Raw genomic sequence first — 20,859 nt, 5'->3', positions numbered from 1 at the left:
ACTTGTGGTCATTGGGAAGAATGCTCCTTACACTTGTGGTCATTGGGAAGAATGTTCCTCACACTTGTGGTCACTGGGAAGAATGTTCCTCACACTTGTGGTCACTGGGAAGAATGTTCCTCACACTTGTGGTCATTGGGAAGAATGCTCCTTACACTTGTGGTCATTGGGAAGAATGCTCCTCACACTTGTGGTCATTGGGAAGAATGCTCCTTACACTTGTGGTCATTGGGAAGAATGACCCCCTTACAGATAGTTAAAAATATTGATGGTGTCAGTGGGAACTCATCTGAGAGGCAGAAATTGCTCAAGGAACCCCTAGCAACTAGATATGTACGGTTCATTCCGAATCGAAATTAAGACAAATCTTTCGTTTTACGGATGTATCCAAATTTCCAAATTACAATAGTAACAAATTTAAACGAATGCGAAATAATGTAACAAACTTACGTCCGAAATTCAAATCGAATTCAAAAACAAGAATAGAATCAAATAGAATAAAAATAATAGAACAGAAAACAATAGCATAGAAGATAATAGAAGACAATATAAAATAACAGAACAGAAGAGAAAATAGAGGAATAGAATAGACAATAAAATAATAGAATAGAATTGACCAGAAAATAAAGACATAAAATAGAAAATAAAATAATAGAATAGACCAGAAAATAAAGGCATAGAATAGAAAATAAAATAGAATAGACCAGAAAATAAAGGCATAGAATAGAAGAGAAAATAAAATAATAGAATAGAATAAATAGAATAGAATAAACCAGAATATAAAGGCATTTTACCACTTACCACCCATGACCCTGGTGTACTAAGCTATGTAAAAACATTTGATAGCTGGCTGTGCATGGATCCCATCACTAAATGATCTATCCAACCAAGAACTTTCCTTAGACATGCCAGTTCATACTGAGGTTTTATCTGCCTTGGGGTAACTAGTGACTGGACAGGAACATCAATTCTGACTGGGTAATTTCCATAGAGCAGGCTCATCTAGAGAGGGTTGGCTGAGGTTGCATTCTTCACACACAACATAATGAAAGTAACATAGAGGCCCACCTGCTGAGCTTTCCGGGAGGTCTTCTTGGGTTTGGTCACGCTGGATCTCCTGATCTTCTCCAATAGTTTCTCCCTCATCAGGTTGCTCGTTTCCTCCTTCCTTGCCTGGCAGCTCCTCCACAGTTTCAATCCCTGAGCCAATGGCTTCATTATTCAGGATTTCCTGATCTTCTCCAATAGTTCCTTTCACAGCAGGTTTCTCAGGTCCACCTTCCTCCCCTGGCGGTTCCTTTACAGTTTCAATCCCTGAACCAGTTTCTGTTTCAGTATGCTGGATCTCTTGATCTTCAATGGTTCCTCCCATGGCAGGTCGCGGAGTTCCTCCTTCGTTATCCATCACAGTTTCAATCTCTGAGCCAGTGTCTGCTTCAGTACGCTGGATATCCTGATCTTCTTCAATAGTTCCTTTCACAGCAGGTTGCTCAGGTCCACCTTTCTCACCTGTCAGCTCCTCCACAGTATCAATCCTTGAGCCAATGTCTGCTTCATTATGCAGGATCTCCTGATCTTCTCCAATAGTTCCTTTCACAGCAGGTTGCTCAGTTTCTCCTTCCTCCGCTGGTGGTTCCTTTACAGTTTCAATCCCTGAGCCAGTGTCTGTTTCAGTATACTCGATGTCCTGATCTTCAATGGTTCCTCCCATGGCAGGTTGCTCGGTTCCTCCTTCATCACCCAGTGGCTCTTCCACAGTTTCAATCCCTGAGCCAGTTTCTGTTTCATTATGCTGGTTCTCCTGATCTTCTCCAATAGTTTCTCCCACAGCAGGTTGCTCAGTTCCTCCTTCCTCCCCTGGCAGCTCCTCCACAGTTTCAATCCCTAATTCAGTGCCTTGTTCATTACCAATATTAAGGTTATCTGATGTCTGCTCCACCTCTACCCCAGACTTGTTAGCCAATATTGGTTCATCCATGGTACCTGATCCTTCATCTTCACCTGCAGACCCTTGAGTGGCTGTCTCTTCTGCCCCCTCAGAATACGGCAGAACATTGGGAGGTGGTAATGTGCTGTCATGTCCATGGTATGGCGCTGTGTCACTGGTTGTACCTCCTTCATCTGCCCCACCTGTAACCTCAGTTCTAGAATCAGGATCATATTTGTCTTTTGAATTCTCTTTGCTTTGATCCAAAGTTTCATCCTCAGCTTTTTCCTCTTGAAGTTGACGATCAGACTCATCTTCTACAGTTATAAAAATGGACAAACTGGTTAATGAACAAACACGTATAAATAATAATGAATAAAGTTGCACTGGCCAGAGAAAACATTTGATGGGACCAAGCTGTATTTTACAAATGATAGGCTACTAAACTAGGGAGGTTCTCTAGAAGCGACATATGATCAGTTAGTCCAGCAGTGTCTACTCAGAGTTCTATGGAACTCTCACAAAGCTGCTTTATTGATGCTGCAGGTCCACATACACCTCATTGCACCGCTATCATAAGAAGACCCTGTACTCTATGCAGGTTAAGTTATCTAAGGCTCCATAAGGTACCTGGAAAGACCTTCCTTATCCTTCCACATATTTATGTTCCATCATCAAAGTCCCCCCAAAACTCCTGTGCAAGTTTCAGCTTTCTGCCAGCCTAGACTTGTGGAGAATTCTCCTCCTCTGCCCCATGTGAAAGCAACTAGGTCTGCCCATCATCTGCCCAAGGACTAGGCACTGAATTTATAGGAGGTGGAGGAAGCCTGGGCCTCTGTACCTGCATGTGTTTCAATGAAGCTGCAGTGTATGCAACATCAAGTGATGATACCATATAGGGCCTCCAAATCGGCTGTTTCCATAAATAAACTCATACACAATACAGTTTTGATTCCAAAGGGCACCCTGTGTGCACCATGTCTCCAAGAGCATCCTGTGTGCACCATGTCTCCAAGAGCATCCTGTGTGCACCATGTCTCCAAGCACACACTGTGTGCCCCATGTCTTCAAGAGCATCCTGTGTGCCCCATGTCTCAATCTGCAGTCTGTTTGCTCCATGTCTCCAAGAGCCCCCTGTGTGCCCCATGTCTCTAAGAGCATCCTGTGTGCCCCCATGTCTCCAAGAGCATCCTGTGTGCCCCATGTCTCTAAGTGCAGTCTGTTTGCTCCATGTCTCCAAGAGCACCTTGTGTGCCCCATGTCTCCAAGAGCACCCTGTGTGCCCCATGTCTCCAAGAGCATCCTGTGTGCCCCCGTGTCTCCAAGAGCACCCTATGTGCCCCATGTCTCCAAGAGCATCCTGTGTGACCCATGTCTCCAAGAGCATCCTGTGTGCCCCCATATCTCCAAGAGCATCCTGTGTGCCCCCATGTCTCCAAGAGCATCCTGTATGCCCCCATGTCTCCAAGAGCATCCTGTGTGCCCACATGTCTCCAAGAGCATCCTGTGTGCCCCCATATCTCCAAGAGCATCCTGTGTGCCCCTATGTCTCCAAGAGCATCCTGTATGCCCCCATGTCTCCAAGAGCATCCTGTATGCCCCCATGTCTCCAAGAGCATCCTGTGTACCCCATGTCTCCAAGTGCAGCCTGTGTGCCCCCATGTCTTCAAGTTCACCCTGTGAGACCCATGTCTCCAAGTTCACCCCGTGAGCCCCATGTCTCCAAGTTCACCCTGTGTGCCCATGTCTCCAAGTGCAGCCTATGTGCCCCATGTCTCCAACCCATGTCTCCAAGCGCAGCCTATGTGCCCCATGTCTCCAAGCGCAGCCTATATGCCCCATGTCTCCAAGCGCAGCCTATGTGCCCCATGTCTCCAAGTGCAGCCTATGTGCCCCATGTCTCCAAGCGCAGCCTATGTGCCCCATGTCTCCAAGCGCAGCCTATATGCCCCATGTCTCCAAGCGCAGCCTATATGCCCCATGTCTCCAAGCGCAGCCTATGTGCCCCATGTCTCCAAGCGCAGCCTATGTGCCCCATGTCTCCAATTGCAGCCTATGTGCCCCATGTCTCCGAGTGCAGCCTATATGTCCCATATCTCCAAGTGCACCCTCGGTACCCTATGTCTCCAAGCAGACCCTGTGTGTTCCATATTCCAAGTGCACCCGGTGTGCCCTGTGTCTCCAAGTGCGCCCTGTGCACCCTGTGTGCCCTGTGTTGCCCTGTGCACCCTCTGTGCCCTATGTCTCCAAGCTGACTCTGTGTGTTCCATGTTCCAAGTGCACCCGGTGTGCCCTGTGTCTCCAAGTGTGCCCTGTGTGCCCTGTGTCTCCAAGTGCAAGCTATGTGCCCCCTTTCTCAAAATTCAGACTGTGTGCTACGTCTTTTCAAGACCGCTCTATGCGCCCCATTTCCCCAAGTGCATACTGTTCACCCCTTGTCTCTGAGTGCAACCTTTGCACCATGTGTCTCTAAGTGCACCCCCTTGTTCATTCTGTTTCCAAGTGCGCCCTGAATCTCCCAGTGCACTCCTTTGTATCCTGCATCTCCAAGTGCACCCCTGTGCCCCACCCCCTTCATCTCTACCTTCAGGTACATTACTGAAATCACCATGACTATCTTTTCTCCATGGATATGAACCCCTATCCATGACCAAGAAAGGTTGCTTTAAAGCCTAAGACCCTTCATTGATTTCTTTTACTTTTGGCTGAAGTGGGGCAAAGTTTACATTTCTGTCAGGTTTTCAATCCCATCTGTGACCCCACTGGGGATAATGTTGCCCACTTCCCGTCCTTATGACGCCTGTACAATAAATTGGAGGTGAGTATCACCAGGATGGGAAGTGCAGACAGCAATAAAACCAATGTCAAGAGTTCTAACCCTCCCTCACTTTTGTTTTTGTCGTCTCCCCTTTGGAGAGATTTCCCATCATTTCCTGCTGTAACAGAAAGTGAGGCAAAATTTCCCAAAAGGGCTCAGATTGCAATGAAAACCTGTCAGAGGCTCTGACTCTCACCCACTGTACCAGAAACTAAATAAAATGTTTTGGCTGGAGTTGGACAGTCATACTCAAAGACTATCCTGCTTGAGGAACCATCATGGCTGCCACCGTGCCAACCTTTCCTAGAATTATTACTGTTACCTGCAGGCCAAGTATCCATGATCAAAGATGTTAAAGTGGACCTGTCAGTTGTTTTATGTTTTGTCATTCTCTGCACAATGTCAGAGTCCTTATTGGCCAATGGAGCGTTCTCCCTTTTCTTTCTCATTTGATAAGTGGAAGCTAATTGGTGAGGATTAATCCCCAAGTCAGGCCCCAGGAAGTGAAGTGAAACTAGTATCAGAAAGGCATACTGGATTTATGGCTAACAGAGGCAATGGGCACAATTCACTGAAGCTTATCGCATGAGGTAAGTCAGTCACATGACCACATATCGCAAAAATGTCAATTCACTATGGCTAGTATGCGGTATTTACCGAAAATAGCAAAAATACTCAGTAAATACCTCATAAAAAGACCTTAAAGTCAATTCACAAAAGGAAATAAATCATTAAATGTATACGGTAATTAAGTAGTGGTCCAGGCATGGGGTATGTACTGGTATCTGTCAGTACTGTCATAGGTTGTTAAGGAATGGGTGGCCGTCCCTAACAACCTATGAGTCAGTCATCAGCTGTCAGTGGGGTTCCCCACTGACGGCTGAATGTAAGAAAAAAAAATTGCCGGCAATTAAAAAATAATAAAAGAACGGTGTGGGGTCCCTCCTCCATCCATACAAAGCCCTTCGGGTCTGGTTTGGATTTTGAGGGGAACCCCGACGCCAAATTTTTTAAAAAAATGGCGTAGGGTCCCACCCAAAATCCAGACCAGACCCTTATCCGAGCATACAGCCCAGCAGGTCAGGAAAGGGGGAGGGGACGAGTGAGCCCCCCCCAAACCACACCAGGCCACATGTCCTCAAAATGGGGGGGTGTTTTTGGGCAGAGGGCTGCCCCCTAAAAGCACCTTGTCCCCATGTTGATGGGCCTCTTCCCCAAAACCATGGCCTGACGTTGTGGGGGTATGCAGATGGGGGGCTTATCAGAATCTGGAAGCCCCCTTTAGCCCCCAGATCCCGCCTCCCCCTATGGAAATGAGTATGGGGTACATGGTACCGCTATCCATTCAAAAAAAACTGTAGTGTGAAAAAAGACAGGAGACAGCTTTGACAATCCTTTATTAAAAGAAGGAAAATAAAAGAATGTCCCCTGAAGTAGGTCCAACATCAATCACAATGCCCGCCGCCGCCACTACTTGAAAATAGAAAAGAAAAAGGCTCCGTCCTGACGTTGGCTCCTGGCCGTCTGACTGCTCTGCTGGCTTGACAGTTCTTAAATATGTAAGGGGTGGGGCCACCCAGTGACATCACGTATGGGACCCGCGACCCCCTGTGATATAATTGACCCAGCATGCCCTAGTCGATGATGTCACACGGGTTCGGGGTCACACGAGTGATGTCACTGGGTGCCCCCGCCCCTTACATATTTAAGAATTGTCAAGCCAGTGGAGCAGTAAGATGGCCGGGAGCCAATGTCGGGATTGGAGCCTTTTTTTTTCTTTTTTCCTTTTTTTCGGGTCGGCAGTGGCGGCGGGCATCGTGATTGACGTTGGACCTACTTCGGGGGACATTCTTTTATTTTCCTTCTTTTAATAAAGGACTTGTCATAGACTCTCTCCTGTCTTTTTTCACACTACAGTTTTTTTTTGTGTGAATGGGTAGCAGTACCATGTACCCCATACTTATTCACATGGGGAAGGGGAGGGGACTGGGTGCCCCTTGCAGACCCCCGCAACCACAGGTCACGGTTGTGGGGAAGAGGCCCTTGTCCCCATCAACATAGGGACACGGTGCTTTGGGAGGGCATATGGCCTGGTATGGTTCTGGAGAGCGGAGGGCCACTCGCTTGTCCGCCCCCCTTTCCTGACCTGCCGGGCTGCATACTCAGATAAGGGTCTGGTATGGATTTTGGGGGGGGAACCCACACCATTTTTTTTATAATTTTGGCTTGGGGGTTCCCCTCAAAATCCATACCAGATCCGAAGGGCTTGGTATGGATGGAGGGGGGGACCCCACGCCATTTTGTAATACTTTTATTTAATTGCCGGCAATTCTTTCTTTTACATTCAGCTGCCAGTGGGGAACCCCGCTGACAGCTGAAACATTAACGTATGGTTTTCACTACTAAATACCACATGACTTGATGAAATAACTCATGCAGTATTTTAGTAGCCTTTTTTTGTGAATTCAAATGTTTTTTTTTTAGATGCTATACAGTAACCTACCGCATATCTGGATGCAGTAAGATACCGCTTAGTGAATTGTGCCCCATATCATGCAGTTTGTGGTGTCCTATTTTAGGCATGTAAAATGGCTAATGGGTTAAAGAAAAAAAAGATTCAGGAGCTTCACATACAGCATGCCTCTGGTAATATAAAATGACACTGACCTGTGTTATCAGGCCCCTGCTGGGAGCTCTCATCTTCTCCGGCTGGGTCCTCTGAACTGTCCATACCTGCAACTAATCCAAAAAGTAAGAGATCAAAAATGAAAACTCCAGGAACACATGAGGCTTGTTAGTCAGGCATAGTCCAATCCCATGTCAGGAATGGTTTACTAAGGGTCTCTGGTGACAAACCTTTGTTCACTTCAAGCTAATCCTATACAAGTGTAGAACTCTCCTAGATAGCTAGGGGGAGCTAGTGTTCAATTGTTAGTAGCAGCCTGTGATAATAGAGGGGGGAGGGGTCAAATTTTGGTCAGGGCTATGTGGCTCTGCAGATCAGCTCTATGGAACTTCCCCCTGCTCTAGAATTTTGGAGAAGATTATAGAAGCAGTGGGAGGGGGTTAAGAGTGGCTAGTCTGCACTCTCAAGGGATCATGACCAATCCCCAAGCAGGAGGCTTGGCATGGGGCCAGGACAGCCCTTAATAGTGGTAGTCGGGAGAGTTCCCGTGGAAGGTGAAGGCTGGGCAGCAGAAGTCTGGGAGGGGGCCCAGTTGGGAAGGGGCTCATCTACAGGCAGTGGAGCTGGAAAGGAGAAAAGCTAAGGACCTTACCAGCCCCAAGAGCGAGGACCACCTGTGCAGCAAGAAGGCCTGAGAGCAGCCACCGATCCATCAGCTCACAGACAGGGGACTGAGTGAGTAGACCTACACCCCCTGGGCCAGTAAGGTGAAGGCGCACTCTAGTGCACGGGTGTCAAACTGGCGGCCCTCCAGTTGTTGCCAAACTACAAGTCCCATGAAGCATTGTAAGAATTGATAGTTACAAGCATGACTCCCAAAGGCAAAGGCATGATGGGACTTGTAGTTTCGCAGCAGCTGGAGGGCCGCCAGTTTGACACCCCTGCTCTAGTGGGACACTGGATTAGCTTTCTGCCCAGAACTATCTTACATTTAAAGCGACAGGCACTGGATCCCCTGCCCAGGGATTCCCTCAGACAGCTGGATAGAGGAGTATCTGGGATCTGGGGTGGTACACCTGCAGATGCTGGACTTTGCCCTCAGTTGGGCATCCCATACACCACTTACCCCATCCAAGTTATTCATCCCCTAATAAAATAAAACTGCAAAAAAAACAAAAAGGCTCAAGGACTGGTTACTGCCTCCTGGATGCTAGTCTCTGTGGAAAATGCACATTGCCTGGCTCTAAAGGACTATAGGGGGACCAAAGCTTCAGCAACTCCAAAGGGGGTACTCAGGGTTTTTTTCCTCAGAGAATAGTCTCTCCTTGTTTCCACCCCCTACCCACCTCCTAGTACCACTCCTTTTAGAGAATATGAAGCGGAGTATCATTTTGTATGGAATTTGTTATTGAGAACAAGCAGTAAAATAGATCCCCTGCGTCCAGCAACAGTAGCCCCCTCCCCAAGCAACAATGGACCTCCCACAACAAAATACCACCCCAGCAACAATAGATCTCCAATTAACAAGCAACAATAGACCTCTCCCTCAACAGTAGCTCCCTTCCGGCAACAATAGACCTCTCCTTCAATAGTATTTCCCTTCTGGCAACAATATACCTCTCCCTCAATAGTAGCTCTCTTTCGACAACAATAGACCTCTCCCTCAATAGTAGCTCCCTTCCGGCAACAATAGACCTCTCCCTCAATAGTAGCTCCCTTCCGGCAACAATAGACCTCTCCCTCAATAGTAGCTCCCTTCCGGCAACAACAGACCTCTCCCTCAATAGTAGCTCCCTTCAGGCAACAACAGACCTCTCCCTCAATAGTAGCTCCCTTCCGTCAACAATAGACCTCTCCCTCAATAGTAGCTCCCTTCAGGCAACAACAGACCTCTCCCTCAATAGTATTTCCCTTCCGGCAACAATAGACCTCTCCCTCAATAGTAGTTCCCTCCCGGCAACAATACACTTCTCCCTCAATAGTAGTTCCCTTCCAGCAACAATAGACCTCTCCCTCAATAGTAGTTCACTTCCAGCAACAAAAGATCTCTCCTTCAATAGTATTTCCCTTCCGGCAACAATAGACCTCTCCCTCAATAATAGCTCCCTTCCGGCAACAATAGACCTCTCCCTCAATAATATCTCCCTTCCGGCAACAATAGACCTCTCCCTCAATAGTAGTTCCCTTCTGGCAACAATAGACCTCTCCCTCAATAGTAGTTCCCTTATGGTAACAATAGACCTCTCCCTCAATAGTAGCTCCCTTCCGGCAAAAATAGACCTCTCCCTCAATAGTAGCTCCCTTCCGGCAACAATAGACCTCTCCCTCAATAGTAGCTCCCTTCCGGCAACAATAGACCTCTCCCTCAATAGTAGCTCCCTTCCGGCAACAATAGACCTCTCCCTCAATAGTAGCTCCCTTCCAGCAACAATAGACCTCTCCCTCAATAGTAGTTTCCTTTCGGCAACAATAGACCTCTCCCTCAATAGTAGTTCCCTTCCGGCAACAATAGACCTCTCCCTCAATAGTAGTTTCCTTGCGACAACAATAGACCTCTCCCTCAATAGTAGTTCCCTTCCGGCAACAATAGACCTCTCCCTCAATAGTAGTTCCCTTCCGGCAACAATAGACCTCTCCAGCAACAAGAGACCACCATGCAAAAATACCCTCAAGTGACAATAGATCCCTCACCAGCAAGAACACACCACAATGCAAAAATACCTGTAATGGAACCGACCCCAGACTGCACTTGGGTACTTCCGTTAGACTCCCACTTCCCCATCCGAACACTGACCACAGACACCACAGCTGACCATACAAGACAAGACGACACCAGTCTTGAAGTAAACCAGGAAGTAGACTACTTTATTTTAACACAGATACAAGATATATACACTCAAGGGGAAAATACCCCCTCCCTGTATAATGACACAGGGCGGGACAATCTACATTTAGTAACAAGAGACACACCAGCAGACAGTCCCATCAGGAGGGAGGGCTGCTGGAGACACCCCCCCCCCCCCCACCAAGCCAATACACGTAAATACCTACATCCCATAATAGTTTGCTCCCAAGCCAGACATACAATAGAATAATGGGATGCAACCACATGGCATTAACCAATCAAGAACCCCCCATCCCAATATTAGGGCCGATCACCCTGTACAACTAACAAGCACAGGGTGACTTACACATAATAGGGATATGGGGAGCTTAGACAGGGGTCTCCCCACCTCTCTAAAGTGAGCTGGGTTCCATGGGCCAACCACCCAAAGTGACTCCTGTCACAATACCCTCAAGAGACAATAGATCCCCCAGCAAGCAGCATCAATAGACCCTCCAGCCCACCCCGGCACCCCTTGTCAATACATACATTTAGTTCTGGAGGTGCAGGAACTGCATTCCCACTGAAAAAAAAGATGAAAAAATGTTCTACCTACCCTGCATGTCTCATTAAAGATAACCTGCCACCAAAAAAGCATCACAAAGGGGACTTCTTGTCCCCTATGTGATGAAAAAAAAAAAAGGTAAAATATGTTATTTCTTATAATTGAAAATATTACACCCAAGCACATAAACCCATAACCAACCCCTCACCCTCCCACCCCCCCACACATTTTGAGCTCCCACCCCCCACATATACGCATGTACAAACGTAAACATACACGTTAGGGTGCCTACATGTGAAAACGTTGATTGCGACATGCGTTACATATCGCCGCACACACCGAAAAGAGAGCAATAATTCTAGCACCAAACCAAGCGTACTTCATATTCTTCAGTATTTCCCGTTTCCACTTCACTCTCCATATTGAACATTCCCTTAACCTGGTTCGGGTTTGATATTCCCAGTATTGGTCACCATGAATGATGTGTTCAAAATACCCCAATGTCCAACTATATATATATAAAAATATTGAAAATCCTTCAGAATAAATCCGTACACCCTAAAAAGTCTTCTTATAGTCCACCAGTCTTAGTGTTCCATCAATTCTCAATGTTCCTCAATGTTGAGGAGCATTGAGAATGTTCAACGTTGAGGAACATTGAGAATTGATGGAACACTAAGATATAGTCCACCAGTCTTATATATAGTCCACCAGTCTTAGTGTTCCATCAATTCTCAACATTCCTCAACGTTGAGGAACACTAAGAATGTTCAACGTTGAGGAACATTGAGAATGTTCAAGGTGGAGGAACATTGAGAATGGTCAATGTTGAGGAACATTAAGAATGTTCAAGGTGGGGGAACATTGAGAATGGTCAACATTGAGAATTGATGGAACACCAAGATATAGTCCACCAGTCTTATATATATAGTCCACCAGTCTTAGTGTGCCATCAATTCTCAACATTCCTCAACGTTGAGGAACACTAAGAATGTTCAACATTGAGGAACACTGAGAATGTTCAAGGTGGAGGAACATTGAGAATGGTCAATGTTGAGAACTGATGGAACACCAAGATATAGTCCACCAGTCTTATATATATAGTCCACCAGACTTAGTGTTCCATCAATTCTCAACGTTCCTCAACGTTGAGGAACACTGAGAATGTTCAATGTTGAGAAACATTGAGAATGTTCAAGGTGGAGGAACATTGAGAATGGTCAACGTTGAGAATTGATGGAACACCAAGATATAGTCCACCAGTCTTATATATATAGTCCACCAGTCTTAGTGTTCCATCAGTTCTCAACATTCCTCAACGTTGAGGAACACTGAGAATGTTCAACGTTGAGAAACATTGAGAATGTTCAACGTTGAGAAACATTGAGAATGTTCAAGGTGGAGGAACATTGAGAATGTTCAAGGTGCAGGAACATTGAGAATGGTCAATGTTCAGAATTGATGGAACACCAAGATATAGTCCACCAGTCTTATATATATAGTCCACCAGACTTAGTGTTCCATCAATTCTCAACGTTCTTCAATGTTGAGGAACACTGAGAATGTTCAATGTTGAGAAACATTGAGAATGTTCAAGGTGGAGGAACATTGAGAATGTTCAAGGTGGAGGAACATTGAGAATGTTCAATGTTGAGAATTGATGGAACACCAAGATATAGTCCACCAGTCTTATATATATAGTCCACCAGACTTAGTGTTCCATCAATTCTCAACGTTCTTCAACGTTGAGGAACACTGAGAATGTTCAATGTTGAGAAACATTGAGAATGTTCAAGGTGGAGGAACATTGAGAATGTTCAACGTTGAGAATTGATGGAACACTAAGATATAGTCCAAACGCGATTTCTCCTGCGCTCCAGGCAGGTGGCAAATGGATGGAACCAGAACTGGAAAAAGCGACCACCAGTGCATATAAGGTTGTGCAGCTCCAAACAAGGCTGGGGAAGCCCGTCCAATACTGCAAAGTGAAACAAAAACGAGAAGCGCACCAACCTTGCCCATTACCTCAGTAACCAAAATGTATTAATTAGAAAAGTACTCACAAACAGTGAATAAAATCAGACATGTAAGTCCACAAAGGGACTTCAAAGATAAGGAGGATAACGTTGAGAATTGATGGAACACTAAGACTGGTGGACTATATATAAGACTGGTGGACTATATCTTAGTGTTCCATCAATTCTCAATGTTTCTCAACGTTGAGGAACATTGAGAATGTTCAATGTTGAGGAACGTTTCGAAGGCCATGCCTTCTTCCTCAGAGCTTTTTTAGCTCTGAGGAAGAAGGCATGGCCTTCGAAACGTGTCAGCTGTACTGAGTGTCCACCCCCATGATGGGATTCGCGCTGGCTCCTTATCTTTGAAGTACCTTTGAGGACTTACATGCCTAATTTTATTCGCTGTTTGTGAGTACTTTTCTAATTAATACATTTTGGTTACTGAGGTAATGCGCAAGGTTGGTGCACTTTTTGTTTCACTTTGCACTAAGATATAGTCCACCAGTCTTATATATAGTCCACCAGTCTTATATATAGTCCACCAGTCTTAGTGTTCCATCAGTTCTCAACCTTCCTCAACATTGAACATTCTCAATGTTCCTCAACGTTGAGGAACATTGAGAATTGATGGAACACTAAGATATAGTCCACCAGTCTTATATATAGTCCACCAGTCTTAGTGTTCCATCAATTCTCAACGTTCCTCAACGTTGAGGAACATTGAGAATGTTCTACGTTGAGGAACATTGAGAATGTTCAACGTTGAGAAACATTGAGAATGTTCTGTGTTGAGGAACATTGAGAATGTTCAACATTGAGGAACATTGAGAATTGATGGAAAACTAAGATATAGTCCACCAGTCTTATATATAGTCCACCAGTCTTAGTGTTCCATAAATTCTCAACGTTCCTCAACGCTGAGAAACATTGAGAATGTTCAACGTTGAGGAACATTGAGAATGTTCAACGTTGAGGAACATTGAGAATGTTCTATGTTGAGGAACATTGAGAATGTTCAACGTTGAGGAACATCGAGAATGTTCAACATTGAGGAACATCGAGAATGTTCAACGTTGAGGAACATCGAGAATGTTCAACGTTGAGGAACATCGAGAATGTTCAACGTTGAGGAACATTGAGAATGTTCAACGTTGAGGAACATCGAGAATGTTCAACGTTGAGGAACATTGAGAATGTTCAACGTTGAGGAACATTGAGAATGTTCAACGTTGAGGAACATTGAGAATGTTCAACGTTGAGGAACATTGAGAATGTTAAACGTTGAGGAACATTGAGAATTGATGGAAAACTAAGATATAGTCTACCAGTCTTATATATAGTCCACCAGTCTTAGTGTTCCATAAATTCGCAACGTTCCTCAACGCTGAGGAACATTGAGAATGTTCTATGTTGAGGAACATTGAGAATGTTCAACGTTGAGGAACATTGAGAGTGTTCAACGTTGAGGAACATTGAGAATGTTCAAAGTTGAGGAACATTGAGAATGTTCAACGTTGAGGAACATTGAGAATGTTCAACGTTGGGGAACATTGAGAATGTTCAACGTTGAGGAACATCGAGAATGTTCAACGTTGAGGAACATTGAGAATGTTCAAAGTTGAGGAACATTGAGAATGTTCAATGTTGAGGAACATTGAGAATGTTCAACGTTGAGGAACATCGAGAATGTTCAACATTGAGGAACATTGAGAATGTTCAACGTTGAGGAACATCGAGAATGTTCAACATTGAGGAACATTGAGAATGTTCTATGTTGAGGAACATTGAGAATGTTCAACGTTGAGGAACATTGAGAATGTTCAACGTTGAGGAACATTGAGAATGTTCAACGTTGAGGAACATCGAGAATGTTCAACGTTGAGGAACATCGAGAATGTTCAACGTTGAGGAACATTGAGAGTTGATGGAACAGTAAGATATAGTTCACCGGTCTTATATATAGTCCACCAGTCTTAGTGTGTCATGATTAATGTACTATGATAAATCATAATATAATGTCAATGATAATATTCTAATGCAATTATTATATATTATATATAATTATATTACATATATTTGTATATAATTATTATTTTTTATTTTTTATATAGTTATAACATTAATTATAAAATATTTAAAGGATAATATAATTAGAATATTATAATAATTATAAAAATTATATTTTATATACTATAAATATAAAGTAATAATAAGTATATCATACATATAAAATACAATTATAAAAAAATTATTATTTATATAATGTATAAATGTTTTATTATTTATATATATATATATATATATATATATATATATATATATATATATATAAAATGATTATCCAAATGTTAATTTAATGTCAATAATATTATTGTATATAAAATTATAAATATGCAGATTGTATTTTATATACAATACAGTATATAATTATATTACACATATTTTGAATATAATTATTATTTTTTATATAATTATAACATTAATTAGAAGAGAACATAAAAATGTTAATATAATTATAATATTATATTACAAATACAAAAGTTATATTTTATGTACTATATAATTCAATGGTTGCCACTTCCCACATATCAGAGATAAAAAATATGGGCTGGGGTTCAGCGCAAAGCATGTAGTACATGTAATCCCAAAGAGAGAGCGGCACTCACGGGTCTTGAGAGGCGAACAGACTCTCTCTCTCTATTGGACTATTTGATATACTATATATAATTATATTTTATATATAATAATTATTTTTTTTAAATATTTAATATAAATATAAAATGAATTATAAATAATTAAATAAATAATTTATAATGGTATATTATAATACAATTATGAAAATGATATTTTACATAGTATATCTTATCACACATTTTGTATATTATAATTATTTATTTTTTTTCAGATATTATTTTATATCAATAAAAAACAAATTATAAGTAAATGTATAAATGACAATATAAATATAATATTATTAAAAAATTACAAATTGTAAAAATTACTTTTGCCTGATGTTATACTTAAAATTCTTTTTTGTTTTTACTTGTGAAAAATACATGAATATTAAATAAAATATAAATGTATGAATTAAATCTAAAAAAAAAATTAAATACATTTTTTAAAATTTGTTGCCGTGCATTTTTTTTTTTTGCTTTTTTTACTTAGGTCGATGCGTAATGCAAAGTGCGCTGCAATAAAGTGCTCATTAATGTGCGCCGACTCGTATGAATATACGCCGAGGTACTTAAAATTCGTTTAGCGAATCTCCTTCCCCCACCCCCCCCCAGGATTGGGACATTTTATCCGACACCGAATGGTCGGTGGTGACAGGTCCCTCTCATCAGACCAGGAACCCTGAGAGGAGGACATATCACTGTACCTGCCTTCGACGCCTCTTCCTGCGCCGCCATCTTTGTTGCTGTGGTTGCTAGGAGATGACAGAACCGGCGTCTCGTGGTCTCCCGGCCAACCGCACCACGTGAACCGAGGGCGGGTCTCTTTCCTCAATTCTCCCAGATGAATGTAGGGCTCTCCGCCGAACGGTGGCGCTGCGTGTGCAATTGTAGTCAGGTACCGCTAGGTGGCAATGTGCCGTCTCAGGAGCCGACACTTGCTTGTTCCGCTGATTGGGGTTGGCCAAACTACATTTCCCGGCGTGCCCTCTTCCTCCTTCCCCGGCTTCCTGCGCTGCAAGGGAGTGCGCCTGCGCGGTGCAGGTGGTTCCTAGTTTAGTGGCGCACGTGACTGTCAAGGAGAGAGGTGAGTGTTACTTTGTATCCTTGTTGTACCGGTGTGTGTGTTGGGGGGGAGCACCTGAGTTCGGTCATATAGGGGGAGGGGAGCACTGACAGATGTCAGGTGACACAGAGGGCTCCCCTGGGTGCATGGTTTCGGAGGAGGGGGGCAGGTGACATTGAAGGGGTCACCCTGATGGGGTCACATAGAGAGCAGAATACTGACCTGGGTGGGAGTCAGAGGGGTCACATGTCTGCTATACATTGCTACTGACCTGATACATCTGACCCTCTGACCTCCACAACTGCCCCTCTCTGGGGCCCCGATCCCCAACACAACTGCCCCTCTCCGGGGCCCCGATCCCCTTCGCAACTGCCCCTCTCCGGGGCCCCGATCCCCTTCGCAACTGCCCCTCTCCGGGGCCCCTATCCCCAACACAATTGCCCCTCTCCGGGGCCCCTATCCCCAACACAACTGCCCCTCTCCGGGGCCCCTTCGCAACTGCCCCTCTCCGGAGCCCCTCGCCCCTTCGCAACTGCCCCTCTCCGGAGCCCCTCGCCCCTTCGCAACTGCCCCTCTCCGGAGCCCCTCGCCCCTTCGCAACTGCCCCTCTCCGGAGCCCCTCGCCCCTTCGCAACTGCCCCTCTCCGGAGCCCCTCGCCCCTTCCCAACTGCCCCTCTCCGGAGCCCCTCGCCCCTTCGCAACTGCCCCTCTCCGGAGCCCCTTCGCAACTGCCCCTCTCCGGAGCCCCTTTGCAACTGCCCCTCTCCGGAGCCCCTTTGCAACTGCCCCTCTCCGGAGCCCCTTTGCAACTGCCCCTCTCCGGAGCCCCTTTGCAACTGCCCCTCTCCGGGGCCCCTCGCCCAGGGGCGGACTGACCATTTGAAAACTCGGGCCCTGGGTCAGTAGGGGGCCCCATGGGATGCCATGGTACCCTTTTCATAGGCTTTTTTGAGTTTGGGCAAGGATACAGGGGCCCCATGATCCCCTATTGCCCAGGGGCCCCATGAGTTGTCAGTCCGCCCCTGCCCTTGCCCCTTCGCAACCGCCCCTCTATGGGGCCCCTCACCCCTTCGCAACCGCCCCTCTCCGGGGCTCCTCACCCCTTCGCAACCGCCCCTCTCCGGGGCTCCTCACCCCTTCGCAACCGCCCCTCTCCGGGGCTCCTCACCCCTTCGCAACCGCCCCTCTCCGGGGCTCCTCACCCCTTCGCAACCGCCCCTCTCCGGGGCTCCTCACCCCTTCGCAACCGCCCCTCTCCGGGGCTCCTCACCCCTTCGCAACCGCCCCTCTCCGGGGCTCCTCACCCCTTCGCAACCGCCCCTCTCCGGGGCTCCTCACCCCTTCGCAACCGCCCCTCTCCGGGGCTCCTCACCCCAACGCAACCGCCCCTCTCCGGGGCTCCTCACCCCAACGCAACCGCCCCTCTCCGGGGCTCCTCACCCCAACGCAACCGCCCCTCTCCGGGGCTCCGATCCCCAACGCAACCTCCCCTCTCCGGGGCTCCGATCCCCTTCGCAACCGCCCTGATCCCCTTTGCAACTGACCCGATCCCCCTCCGCAGCGGCCCCTCTCCGGGGGACCCGATCCCTCTCCGCAGCGGCCCCTCTCCGGGGCCCATCTGCTCTGCCTTGGGGTCTAGATCTTTTTACAACTACCTGTCTCTTGGCACCCGATCCTTCCAGAATGTCCTCCCTCCAATGTCACGTCTTGACACCTACCCCTCTCCTGACTCCCAGTCCACCTATAACTGCCCCTCTCTGGGGCCCTGATCCCTCTGCAACTGATGAAAAATATTTATATATAGAGATGGAGGAATGAGTAGAATGATAAACGTGTAATATAAAAATAGGGCATGAGGGCCAAAGTCTCTGGAGATCACTGATAGAAACAAGTAGAGGGCGTAATGAAGTAAATATATTATATAATAATACCAGATGAAATAAAACAAATCTGATAAAAGAGAAATTAAATACAAACAACAGATACGCTTCAAAATAACTGAATGTATAACAGATAAACATAAAAATAACAGATACCAAAAAAAAGATAAAACTTAGAAATAGAGGAATCGGAGGATAATTTAAAAAAAATAAATATAATTTTTTTTTTTTTTTTTAACAAGGAGCGAATACAGTTTGGGTTTAAGTTCATTTTCATGGCATAGATGGAGTTGCTTTTCAATTCATTTGATTCATAACATTCTGAAGTATATTCCAATTGTCATCATAAAAACTGAGGCAACGGTGAAAATTTTAATATTTGTGTCATTCTCAAAACGTTTGGCCAGGACTGTATAAGGAAGAAACTACAAGAGCTAATAAAAGAAAGGGAAACATTTAAATAATGGAATAAATACAAACAAATATGTAAACCCAATTAACATATATATATATAAATTAATAGCAAACATAAACAGCTATGCATATCAATAAATAAACATAAAAATAACAATAAAAAATAAAAATAGAATAGACGACGCAGAAGAGGGGGAAAATGTATTTTTTATATATATATATATATATATATATATATATATATATATATAATTTTTATTTTATAATTTTTTTTTCTTATTTTACAGGATTTATATAGCCCCAACAGTTTGCGCAGCGCTTTAAAAAATGAAGGCAGACATTACAGTTACAATACAACTTTGTACAAGAGGAATCAGAGGGCCCGGATCGTTAGAGCGTACAATCTAGGGGAAAAAAACAAAAAAAATGTGTTGAGATATATATATATATATAATATTTTTTTTTATTATAATATCTGTATAGCAGATTAATATTAATAAATGAGACAAGTAGAATATGAAGAATGAGGAGAGTGTAATGCAGAAAATAGAGGATAGATGAAATAAGACATATCTGATAGCAGAAAGAGAAACATTTTAAATATTAAGTAAATACATGTAAATAAATAACAGATAAAAAATTACATAAAAAAAAAAATAAACACAGAAATAAAGAAATCAGAAAATATCTCATTCAACAAATAAAAAAAAGAGGAAGGTGAAGAGAGTATAATGAAGAAAATATCTGATTTAGCTAGTGGCTCAATGGTTAGCACTTCCACCTGTCAGCACTAGGGTCGTCGGTTTGAATCCCAGCCACGGCACCAGCTGCCTGGAGTTTGCATGTTCTCCCTTTGCCTGCGTGGGTACTCTGGTTTCCTCCCACGCTCCGGTTTCCTCCCACACTCCAGAGTTATGCAGGCCATAGATGGGTCGAAAACCGTCCGTTTTTTTTTTTTGTAAAAAAAATCGGTCGTTCGGCCAACGTTACCACCAACGGTAAAAAAAATCGTCCGATTTTCATCCCGTCTACGGCTGGTATTTAATTACTTCTGTCCCTGCAGAGAGCGCCGCTATTATATTTTATATGAAAGGTCTTGCAGTTGCAACAATGTATCTATTTGTATCCATTTCGGATACAGATGTTTTTATTCGGATACAAATAGATACATTGTTGCAACTGCAAGACCTTTCATATAAAATATAATCCCCCCCCTCCTCCTTCCCCCTCCTCCTTCCCCCTCCTTCCTCCCCCTCCTTCCCCCTCCTTCCTCCCCCTCCTTCCCCCTCCTCCTTCCCCCTCCTTCCTCCCCCTCCCTCCTCCCCCCCTCCCTCCTTCCTCCTCCTTCCTCCTCCTTCCTTCCTCCTCCTTCCTCCTTCCTCCTCCTTCCTCCTTCCTCCTCCTTCCTCCTTCCTCCTCCTTCCTCCTTCCTCCTCCTTCCTCCTTCCTCCTTCCTCCTCCTTCCTCTCCCCCTTCCTCTTTTTCTTCCTCCCTCCCCCTTCCTCTTTTTCTTTCCTCCCTCCCCCTTCCTCTTTTTCCTTCCTCCCTCCCCCTTCCTCTTTTTCCTTCCTCCCTCCCCCTTCCTCTTTTTCCTTCCTCCCTCCCCCTTCCTCTTTTTCCTTCCTCCCTCCCCCTTCCTCTTTTTCCTTCCTCCCTCCCCCTTCCTCTTTTTCCTTCCTCCCTCCCCCTTCCTCTTCTTCTTCCTCCTCCTCAATTTGCCGATCATTGCCGGGAAAATCGGCTGTGAATTTTCCAACTTTACCGATTAAAAAAAAAAAAAAAGTGCCAAAACCCCGAAAAACGGCCGACCCAAGTAACCCACTAACGGTGCGAAAATCAGCAGATTTTTTTTTTTTTTCAGCTGAAAAATCTGCCGATTTTCGACTCATCTATGGCCTGCATTAGGGAACGATGTGAATGTACGATATATAATTATGTAAAGCACTTTTGTAAATTGGCAGCACTATCAGTACCTGAAATATGTAATGAACTGAGAAGGATATGATGGAAGAAAAAAGAACTGTCCCCCTATATGAGCTTGTGAACTG

The 20,859-nt window shown here is 44.7% G+C and overlaps 2 protein-coding genes across 3 annotated transcripts in view; one reads left to right on the top strand and one right to left on the bottom strand.

Annotated features, from left to right (window-relative positions):
- Nucleotides 1-16,188, bottom strand: part of CFAP44 (cilia and flagella associated protein 44) — a 152,920-nt gene extending 136,732 nt beyond the window's left edge. The window contains exons 1-3 of the mRNA XM_089654729.1: nt 16,158-16,188; nt 7,413-7,484; nt 1,069-2,244 (exon numbers count right to left, since the gene is read on the bottom strand). Coding sequence (XP_089510855.1) covers nt 1,069-2,244; nt 7,413-7,484; nt 16,158-16,188 — 1,279 coding nt within the window. The remainder of the gene's footprint in view (nt 1-1,068; nt 2,245-7,412; nt 7,485-16,157) is intronic.
- A 224-nt stretch (nt 16,189-16,412) lies between these two features.
- The window catches only part of COX17 (cytochrome c oxidase copper chaperone COX17), an 8,262-nt gene continuing 3,815 nt past the window's right edge, over nt 16,413-20,859 (top strand). The window contains exon 1 of one of the 2 annotated variants that reach the window (XM_089654732.1): nt 16,413-16,537. The gene's annotated coding sequence lies outside the window, so the exon portion shown is untranslated. The remainder of the gene's footprint in view (nt 16,538-20,859) is intronic. The other variant, XM_089654731.1, reaches the window with a different exon arrangement.

Source organism: Staurois parvus, unplaced genomic scaffold (genome assembly GCF_062004578.1).
Source record: "Staurois parvus isolate SC_StPar_1 unplaced genomic scaffold, SC_StPar_1.0 ptg000794l, whole genome shotgun sequence".
Taxonomy (NCBI): Eukaryota; Metazoa; Chordata; class Amphibia; order Anura; family Ranidae; genus Staurois; species Staurois parvus.
Note: the sequence above shows the minus strand (reverse complement) of the source record. Positions and strands in the feature narration are given on the sequence as shown.